The following is an 11,360-nucleotide window of genomic DNA, read 5'->3' on the forward strand; positions in this document are numbered from 1 at the left end:
CACCCCAATGTAATGCATGTGGTCAAGCTTGTGAAAACACTTTGTGGGGCTGTCTTGAGTGTAGGTTTTACATTCATCTTGAATGTATTTCACTCTCATCTATCGTCAAATACAAACGTTTGCATCTACTTGTACTCACAACTTTGATTGAAAATGATTCTGAAAACTATTACTGTGATACATGTGAAACACAAAGAAATCCGGAGCATGACATTTATCACTACGAAGAATGCAATTACATTTCCCATATTAAATTCATAATTTCAGAGGTAAATATCAATCGTTACATCAATCTTATAGTTAAAAATGCTTGTTTTCTAGTTATTTGATGAAAACCAAATGTTATATTTGTTGTTATTTAGGTTGAACCTCCGGAACATATACTTGAATATCTAAGTCCCTGTCTAAAAGGCAAAATTTAAGAAGATGGCCTCAATGAAAACAAATCTTTGCAGGTAAGCACATATCTGATCTGATACCTTTGTTCTCATTTATTTTGAACTTAAACTTTTCTTAATCTGAGAATATTTTCTTTTTGATTGATTTCAAGAGACTAAAGAAACTTGTATTCGTTTGATATTGGTGACAATTTTAACATTCATCGAAGTCCCTTCAGACTATCTGTCACTACAACCATCATCAATACGAACAAATAAGGGCAATTTGTTTGAAAAGATGGATCAACTGCAAAGATGAATTATTGGGATGAGAAAACTTACACAAATGAATTAATTCATTCATGGAATGGAAGATGTATGTATGTAAATATAAGTTAAAACTTGAAGGAGATTCATAATAATGATTTAACTTCATAAATAATGTGTTAATTTATTACATCTTGTCAAATGTTAGTGTAATTACACATAAATGTGGATCTAAAGATCGATCTAATGTTTCAAGAACTGCTGGTTTATCTGTCTTAACAACATCTCCGGGAGAAAAGCCGTGTTTGTCCATAAAAGAAAATTTATCGGATGTGAAGTCTAACAATGCTGCTAATTCACGGTTCTGCATCGTTTCAGAACCGGGAAACCGGACTCATTATCGTTCTTCTCTACACGGAGAGACGATTCTGTTTCCGGTGCTTTTTTCATTTTTACTGTTAGCATTTCCTGGATCAATCCCAGTTGTTGAGTGATCTTGCTCTAAAGCTTTTGAATCTGATTTATCATTGTTGCAAGGCGGATGATTTGAGCATGGTACTGGTGTGGGAGCGTCATCCAAGGAAGAAGAGGGCGCTACACCTTTTTTGTTTTCGACCTTTTTTTGTTTCTCGAACATCATTTGCAGATACCTTCCTTGTTCTTCAATTCGAAGCTGCAAATTTCTCTGAATCTGGAGAAATAATGTAGCCCGCGTTAGAAAATATACGTGCATACAAGTGCATAACTCTGCATGGATACAAGTAGCTAATTATAGAAAAGCTCGGAGCCCGTAACGTTTGGATCTGGGAACAGAAGTTATTATATAAATAGCAAGAAGCCATAGCTGTGCCTTGAGTTAGCCTGCATAATTTGTTACTGAAACGAATTAATGCTTAGTTACCAGTAGCATACCTCAAGTTGTTCATGGAGCTGCTTCTGGACTTCCATCTGCATCCGAAGTGCTTTGGTAATTCCTATACTCCTGTTACAAAAAAATAACAAGGTCAAAATCATATAGATGTTATCGATCCTGGAAGCTAAAATGATATTCTATTTTCAGTTCTCGTTGGAGTTTCGGACGAAAGAAAGGATCGAGTTTGATTTCCATTCTAAATGTCATATTTCGCCATATAAATAAAGAGGCAACCAAGCTACCAATGCAATGGATGATGGCCCAAATAAGCTCTGAAGTCTTAACTGTAACACTACATGAGATTATAACAACATATATATTCCGATTAATCTGTAAATTGTTTTTAGAAGAAAGTTGAAAAGAAAAATGGTTTGATCAGTTACAGGTGCATGTATTGTAAGTTGTAGTTTGATTTCAAATGATGGCTGTTTTTAATGACGAGAATGAGATAGCTAAGCGTGCTGAGGAGGAGTATCGCCCAATTCACCATTTCTGCCACCCTCATCAACTCAAACGCTGCTTGTATTCTTTCACGACCCAGCCGGAGAAAGAAATGTGGGAGGGAATACCATTGAAGTGTGTGGCATGCAATCAGGAGCTCCTATTGACTCAATCTTATATGTATCTCTGCCTTCCTTGTGAATTTTCTCATCCATGAATCATGTATGAATGAGATGCTGAGGCATGTTGAGAAGAGCCCCTTTCAACCCCACCATATTCTTCTCCCTCGACTATTCCCTTTGATTACAGATACATGAAGGCAAGTTCGATGTTATGTTTGTAGGGAAAAATAGAAGATTTCAGCTTATACTGCAATGAATGCGATGTTAACTTGCACGCTTCATGTGCAAACTACCCAACTCGTGCTATAAAGCATGGTTGTCATCCTCACAATCTTCTTCAACTCGGGAAAAGCATTATCCACAACATATCTTGTAATGTTTGTGGTGAAGGTTGCAATGACTCTTGCTTCAGCTGCAAAAAGTGTGATTTCAATGTACATCCTCAATGTATTCCACTTCCGCCAAGTTTTAAGCATAAGCGTCACTTGCATCCACTTACGCTTGTAAGTCCATTTGTTGAAGATGACTCGGGAGATTATTGTTGCGATATGTGCGAGACCGAAAGAAATCCAGACCTTCAAGTTTATTACTGTGAAGAATGCAATTATATTGTTCATATTAACTGTGTCCTTTCTGAGGTAAGACACCAACAACTGAAATGGTACGATATTTTGTTTTTGTTTTTTATGAAATTGTATGATTAAAGTTAAAGTTGCCCTTTTCTTCTTTGGCTATTTCATTTATGTATGAAACTAAACCTATGTGTTTAGGTACTTGAGCCTACAACAAAGATGCTTTTTGATCCTCAAGGAAAGGAAGAGAATTCTAGCCATCAAAAATTTGGAAATGAAAGGGAAGATGCACCATGAAATGGTTAGTAATGTAATTAAAAAGAATATAAATTATTCATATTTATTATAAAAATTTATGTTTTAATTTTTTAGATACAAAAAGATTCTTTTCATCTTCATCCGGTGATACTAGATGAATCAAAAACAAAATTTATGTGTGATGGATGTGAAGAGCTATGCATTGTTTCATCTTATACTTGTAAACTTTGTTCATTCAATCTTGACCTCAAATGTGCTACTTTAAATGATGAAGCCCAACAAGTATATAAAACCAAAGCCACAATCACACATTTCAGTCACTACCATCAATTTAGACGATGCAATATTAATATTTTGCATGTTGACCCAAAGATTCAGGAGACTTGCAAGGCATGCAGACGACACCTTTTCGGTATAATATACGCTTGCCTTCGTTGTGAATTCTTTCTGCATAAATCTTGCCTCAAGGATATGTTGGAGGAAGTTCAGAGTTCGTTTCACCCACAACATCCTCTTCAAATATTTTTACTTGTAAACACTACAACACCTATAAGTGGCGCTTGCAGTGAGAAAATTAAACACCTGGTGTTCAGTTGTTTAGCATGCGATTTCAACATGCACTATTCTTGCGCAACATACCAGTTTCGTGAGGTGAAGCAAGATTATCGTGCTGATCATCGTCTTCTACATTGGGGAAGGGCTTTTTGGGTGATGAATCTCCCTGATGTAATGAATGTGGTCAAGCTTGCGAGAACACTTTGTGGGGTTGCTTTGAGTGTAGGTTTTACATTCATCTTGACTGTAGTTCACTCCCATCCGTCGTCAAACATAAACATCAGCATCCACTTGTACTTTCGACTTTGACTGAAGATGATTCTGGAAACTATTACTTTGATATATGTAAAGAAATCCGGAGCATGACGTTTATCAATGTAAAGAATGCAATTACATTTCTTATATTGAATGCATATTTTCAGAGGTAAATATCAATCATTACATCAGTCTTATAGTTAAAAATGCATGTTTTTCTAGCTATTTGGTGAAGACCTAATATTACGTTTGTTGTTTTTTAAGTTGAACCCCTGGAACAGATACTTGAATATCTAATCTAAGTATCCGCCCAAAGGGCAAAATTTAAGAAGACGGTCTCATTGAAAACAAATCTTTACAGGTAAGCGCATATCTGATCCGATACTATTGTCATCATTTAATTTGAACCTAAACTTCTCTTAGTCTGGAACTATTTTCTTTTTGATTGATTCCAAGACACTAACGAAACTTCATTTGATATTGGTGACAATTTTAACATTTATCGAAGTCCCTTCAAGCTATCTGCCACTGCAACCACCATCGATACGAACAAATAAAGGCAACTTGTTTGAAAAGATGGATCAGCTGCAGAGATGAATTATTGGGATGAAAAAACTTTCATAAATAATGGAATGGAAGATTTATGTATGTAAATATCAGCTTTTCTTAAAGTTTGAAAACTTGAAGGAGATTCATAATAATGAATTAACTTCATAAATAATGTACTAAGTTATGCATAAGTTGTTGTAAACTTACTCAACTTTCCTTACTATCATGCTCATGTGTGGCAAAGAACTATTTACATGGAATTCTAAGACTTTTCTATGATTCTGTCAGACATGAAATAATTTATTACATCTTGTCAAATGTTAGTGCAATTACACATAAATGTGGATCTAAAAATCTAATGTTTCAAGAACTGCTGGTTTGTCTTAACAACTCCGGGAGCACAGCTATGTTTGTTTACAAAAGATTATTTATCGGATGTGAAGTCTAACAATGCTGCTAATGCTCGGTTCTGGCTCGTTTCAAAACCGGGAAACCGGACTCGTCATCGTTCTTCTCTACATGGACAGTCAGTTCTGTTTCCGATGCCTTCGAGCTTTTTCCATTTCTATGACTAGCATTTCCTGGATCAATCCCAGTTCTTGAGTGATCTTGCTCTAAAGCTTCTGAATCTGATTTATCATTGTTGGAAGGCGGATGATTTGAGCCTGATAATGGTGCCGGAGTGTCATCCAAGGCAGAAGAGGACGACGCACCTTTTTCATTTTCGACCTTTTTTTGTTTCTCGAACATCATTTGCAGGTACCTTCCCTGTTCCTCGATTCGCAGCTGCAAATTTCTCTGAATCTGGAGAAAAAATGTAGGCCGCATTAGAAAATATACGTGCATTCATATAAGCTCGTAACCCTGCATGGATGCAACTTGTACTCTCTGCAGCAACTCAACCAGAAAGGATTCAACGTGACTTATTTCAAAAATTAAAAATGGGACATGTTCCGAAAAGAAACTAATTATAGAAAAGCTCCGATCCCGAAACGTTGGGAGCTGGGAACAGAAGTTATTATATAAGCAAGAAGCCAGCGCTGTGCCTCGAGCTAGCCTGCATAATTTGCTACTGAAACAAATTAATGCTTAATTACCAGTAGCATACCTCAAGTTGTTCATGGAGCTGCTTCTGGACTTCCATCTGCATCCGAAGTGCTTCGGTAATTCCTATACTCCTGTTACCAAAAATAACAAGGCCAAAATCATATGGATGTTCTCGATCCTGGAAGCTAAAATGATATTCTATTTTCAGTTCTCGTTGGAGTTTTGGTCGAAAGAAAGGTTATAGTTTGACTTCCATTCTAAATGTCATACGTCGAGATATAAATTAGACGCAACCAAGCTACCAACCAAATGGATGATGGACCGAATAAGCTTTTAAGTCTTAACTATAACACTACATGAGATTATACAACATATTCTGATTAATTTGCAAATTATTTTTAGAAAAAAATTCAAAAGAAAAATGGTAGATAAACTTCACCCCAAGATTCCGGAAACAGAAGGTTACTTACATCTTCAAGTCTATTGATTTCATTTCTTCAATTGAAGTAACTTTTCTTTCTGATGTTCCTGCAATGAGAAGCAAATAATACATATTAACCGGTTTCCTCGTGTGCTATGTGCTATTGCTTGCGCATTGAAAATGGAAAGAGATACGAAGAAGCAACGGTATTATGAAAATAATGTGCAATTAGTTGCTTATTGTCTTACCTTCTGATGATTCTGGCATGTATCTGGCGGTTCTATATTTCTAGATTCCGAAAAAGAAAATGTTCCAGTAAACGTATAAGATTGTCTGAGAAGGTAGTTAAAAGGATCAATAAAACGAGATTACGTTCAGACCTGCAGATGACTTTTAACATGATATATTGTCAAGCCTTCTACATTCATTAGCTTTAAGATGCCTTTTGGAGTAGCTCCTGTAAGTTTAAATTATACATCAAGATTAGCAAAAGATGCAAATAGATTATTTCCTACATGCTAATGAGATGAAGATACATACGTTCGCTGCCACCCAGTTGATCAACAGCTTCGAGAAAAGCCTCATGAAGCTCAGGTGTCCAGCGCATACGGGGCTTTGCTGGAGGAGCAGTGGATGATGGGTAAGCATTGCTCGAAAATTCTCCATGTGGTGCAGGTTGATTCTGATGAAACTGAGGCAGTTGCTTCGACACCTGATACATTTTTTTTATTTTTCTCATAAAACCGACAAATTAAAAAGAAAACGCAAAAAGGTACAGGTCACTAGATCATTCATCTTGATATTCTAATAAGAAAAAATATCAAACAAAGCTGCTGATGGCACATCAATAATTTAGGTAGAAAATCGTATATGCGTAATGTTAACGGTTATAAATTAGTTTGACACTACAGCAACAGAGGCAAAATCGTATCCGGTTGAGTGACGTAAAACAAGTAAATTCCAAGGAAAAAAACCGAGGCTCTATGAAAGAATTTTAAGAATGAACATCATAAGTTGCCCGAGACATTTCTGCACCAACTGCATCTACTAAAATTTAGGAACAAACCTTCAGTTTGGGGTCTGAGACATTGGTATCATCGAGAATCTTACTCCAGTCAGGATCCGGAACATTGATAAAATCATCCCCCCATTCGTGCCAATCAGTTTTCTTGTGGTCCTCAGATGCGATGACACCAGCGCCGATTTCCACCAGCCGATTTGGAGCAGGAACAGCATTTTCAGGCAAATCAAGAAATTTTTTTAGCTGGTCTAAAGTCCATGAAACATCCTTATTTCCCTGTGTGTGATTAAGCGGAGCTGTGGACTGCAGAAAAGAAGAATCGACTGGTGGCAAAGATGCTAAACCCCTTGATGACTGTGAAATGAATGGGGGATTTTGAGAACATTGAACATGTGCTAGAGCCGAGGCATGCATATCACTGGTAGCTATGGAAGGGGATGAAGATTCTTCAAGTGATACGCTGTTCTTCATCACCTCCCTTCCCGAGGAAACCTGAAAAGAACTCGACAATTCGGTGTACTTGTCGATGAAAGGAGAAGTAGGAGCTAGAAAAGGCGAAGACATAGCAGCAGAGACCTATGTTCCTGATTGTCAACTGTTTTATATCTAAATATCAACAACCTGAATATAAAACCATGATGCCTGTTAATGCCATATATGAAGACATTCAATAATCTTTGATTTAATAGCTCAAAACTTATTTTGCAGATATATTCATGAAATAAATTGTTGGCTATAATTAAGAAGGCAAAACAAATGAGATTTATCCTAAGGTTAATACCATTCTAAATTCTTTGAGATTTATTTCAACTACTTATGAATTGAAGTTACTATCGAATAAGAAATCCAAAGAAGTTCGAAAGGGCAAAAGAAGTTGCACTCAACACCCTATTTCCCGGTTTGTGTCCTATGGAAACTTATCTAAGGGGTTGTTTGTTTGCCTCTTAATGGAACCATTCAGCGCTGAATGTTGAACCGTTCAGCATTCAGCGCGTTTGTTTCGCACCTCTGAATGATTCAGCAAAACAGTGCTGAATGATTCAGCACAGAAGCACATTCTGAATGATTCAGAGTCATTATCAAACAGCATGTCACATTCAGAGCTAATTCATAAAGAGCCTCTGAATCATTCAGCATTTGAGTCATTCAGCGCTTAATCATTCTGAAGTAAACAAATAGCCCCCAAGTCTTATAAAGCTTTTGTGTCTAATGTTGGCTCTATAGAAACACCAAAAAATATAAAAGAGGCTTTTAAATCTGCTGAGTGGAGGAAAGCTGTGATGAAAGAAATGAAGGCACTCAAGGCAAATGTTGGGAAGTCTTGAATCTACCTAGTGGGAAAAAGACAATAGGATGCAAATGGATCTTCATTACAAAGTTTAAACCTGATGGCAATATTGACCGATACAAGGCTCGGCTCATTGCTAAGGGTTTCACCCCAAACCTATGGCCTAGACTACGACAAGACTTTCGCACCAATTGCCAAGCTAAACACCATTCGAGTTCTCCTATCCCTAGTTGTCAACATGGACTGACCTTTGACTCAATTGGATGTAAAAAATACATTACTCAGTGGAGAGTTAAATGAGGAAGTATGCATGGATTTCCCACCCGGGTTTAAAGAAAGCAAGGGCCAAGATGCAAGTTGAAGAAGTCCTTATATAGGCTGAAGCAGTCTCCAAGGGTGTGGTTCAGCCGATTTGCCAAAGCTATGATCAGTAGGAGCTACACATAGGGGTAGGCAGACCATACCATGTTTTACAAGCATTCGGAATGTAGGAAATGTTGTATCCTCGTTGTTTATGCGGATGATATCATATTAACAGGGGATGATTCAAGTACAATTGAAAGTCAAAGAATTTCTTAGTGCTGAATTCGAACTTAAGGACTTGGGTACCTTAAGTACTTCCTTGAAATGGAAGTAGCATGGTCTAAAACAAGTATTTCCATCTTCCAAAAAAAGTATATTCTTAATCTATTATCTGAAGTTGGGTTGTTGGGGTGTAAACCAGCCGAAACTCCTATCTATTATCTGAAATTAATCATAAATTAGGAACTAATAGAGATAGAGAAGAAGTCGACAGGGGAGATATCAATGACTGGTAGGAAGACTCATCTACCTATCTCACAGCCGTCCAGACATAGCCTTTGGTGTGAGTGTTATCAACCAGTACATGCATGCCCCAAGAGAGAAGCACTTGGAAGCTGCTTACATAATTTTAAAGTATCTAAAGGGGACCCTTGGTAAAGGCCTACACTTCAAGAAAACTGCCAACCGAAGTGTGGAAATTTACACTGACACAGACTGGGCAGGGTCTGTTAATGACAGACGTTCTACAAGTGGTTACTGTAGCTATGTGTGGGGCAATCTTATGACGTGGAGAAGCAAAAAGCAGTTTGTTGTAGCAAGCAACAGTACAGAGGCAAAGTATCGAGCACTATCCCATGGCATATGCGAAGGAATTTGGATACAACGACTAATGGGAGAGCTAAAAGTGCTCTACACTAGACCTATAAAGATGTATTGTGACAACCAAGCAGCTGTCAACATAGCTCATAACCCTGTTCACCACGATCGCACCAAAAATTTAGAAATAGATCGCCACTTCATCAAGGAAAGAATTAACTTAGGAGAAGTGTGCATCACTTACCTACCTACCAGACAACAAGTTGCAGACTTGCTAACTAAAAGCTTAAGTAGAAACATATTCGAGGAGCTCATCGGCAAGTTGGGTTTGATAAATATCTACACTCCAGCTTGAGGGGGAGTGTTAGAATTCCTAAGATTAAGGAAATAATACTTACCTTAGTTCTAAGAGGTACCTTGCATAGTAAGATCTAATCTTAGTCTCTAATTCTTAGGAAATTATTGATTTTTAGGGATTATTTCTTCATTCGTACTTAGTTCTCCTTATAAAGACTGTAAATTAATTAATAAATAGTAACAATCTTCTTTTTAAGTTTGTTCAGATATATCTAAAAATGGAAGAATCACAGAAAAAAATAAAATTTGACCAACTAATTGATATCTCTAAAATTGAAAGCAACAACATCCTCAACAAGAAAATACAATGATTTTTAACAATTGAATTCATTTCAAGATCAATTCAAACAACAATCACTCAAAATACCTCTATGAAAGTCAGGGTCGTGCTATACTTAAAGTTAGGGGGAGCTTATAAAATTTTATGGAACAAAAACAGATTATTGATAGAAAAAATAAAGAAAATACTTAAATTATATGATAATTTGAAATTTTAGCGAGGTCACCAATATCATTAAGCTCTCTTCAACCTAAACTGAGTAACAAGAAAACCACAAGTAAAATCATATAAACACCATCACCTTTCACTCATGGCTTTTCCCATCAATAAAACGATAAACAAAAACTGAAAATCGATTCATGAAGCAAATGGCCGATAGCACAAAATAAACCATAATGACCCAACAACCCAACAAAACCAGAAGGACTACCTGGTAGCAATCAAGAGCAGAAAAAACCCATTTCACAGCTAAGAAAAATCAAAATTCAAATAAAGAAGCAGTTTAAAGGATTGGGTATCAAAGATTAATCTCAGTTATGGACTTATGGTCAACAAATACAAGTAAATTAAAAAAAAATCAAAAGAGAAGTATCAAAGAATCTTACTTGGAAATGGGGTTGAAAACTCAAGAATGAATGAATCAGTGAGAAGTTGATGATTGGATGAGAAAAGCCAACGTTTTGGAAACCCAAAAGCCGAATTAGCACAACAGAGAAAATATTCTTTATCGATTGAGCACACGTGGACGTGGTGGCTTTGGTTTTGTTTTCTTCTCCGTTTCTACAAAGACAAGAATTTTAGTACTAGTAGGAAAAGTACTCCCATGTTTTTCTTTTGTCTTCTATTTGTTTGGGAAAAGCACATATGCGCCCCCTTAGTTTTCACTTCTTTTACAAATGAAACCTTATAATTCAATTTATTATTCAAATTTCATTCTCATTACCGTAGTTGAGTAAAACTCGACTTGATATAATTAAATTTTCTGACTCGATTTGACGTTAAAACACTTGAATTGATTTGATTCATAATTTTATAAATTCGTTTCGAATCCAAAAAAAGTTTAAGTTATAAAACATTACTCAAATAACTCAATTTTTAGTAACTAATGGATTTGTTTTCAATTTCAAGTAAAGTCCCTCAATTTTAAATGATATATGTATATCAAAGATGAATACAATATGAAGAAATATATATGTATATCGTATATGGTTATAGAAAGGTATTTAAATTGGAATCAATCAATAGCATAACATTATATTTATATTCATAATTAAATTTAAACAAAAACTAGAATAACTCAACTCGAATTTTATAAACTTGAAATTTTTTGAATTGACTCAATTGAATACTCACCCCCTATTCGTTACAATCTTAAGCTTCAAACCATAACTAAAAAAAGATAAAAATATATTTCTTTATGAATATACAAACTAAACTATTATTATGATTTTGTTGGGTGAATCTCTATTGCAACCTTTATGACAAAGGAGCCGGAATTCTTTTATTTGTAAGAAGAAT

The 11,360-nt window shown here is 35.9% G+C and overlaps 1 protein-coding gene across 1 annotated transcript; it reads right to left on the reverse strand.

The window, feature by feature from the left end:
* Positions 1-1,041: 1,041 nt before the first annotated feature.
* LOC120133660 (myb family transcription factor PHL13-like) lies at positions 1,042-10,594 on the reverse strand. The gene is made up of 14 exons (XM_039150205.1): positions 10,448-10,594; positions 7,298-7,419; positions 6,844-7,243; positions 6,318-6,489; positions 6,158-6,234; positions 6,026-6,065; positions 5,827-5,884; positions 5,418-5,487; positions 4,767-5,113; positions 3,779-3,833; positions 3,590-3,671; positions 2,414-2,532; positions 1,557-1,694; positions 1,042-1,335 (listed from the first exon to the last, which is right to left on the reverse strand). Exons 2-14 carry the CDS (start codon positions 7,360-7,362, stop codon positions 1,042-1,044), a joined length of 1,917 nt encoding a protein of 638 aa, XP_039006136.1. The 5' UTR covers positions 7,363-7,419; positions 10,448-10,594.
* Between the last annotated feature and the right edge of the window lie 766 nt (positions 10,595-11,360).

Source organism: Hibiscus syriacus, unplaced genomic scaffold (assembly GCF_006381635.1).
Source record: "Hibiscus syriacus cultivar Baekdansim isolate YM2019G1 unplaced genomic scaffold, ASM638163v2 tig00110584_pilon, whole genome shotgun sequence".
NCBI classification, from domain to species: Eukaryota; Viridiplantae; Streptophyta; class Magnoliopsida; order Malvales; family Malvaceae; genus Hibiscus; species Hibiscus syriacus.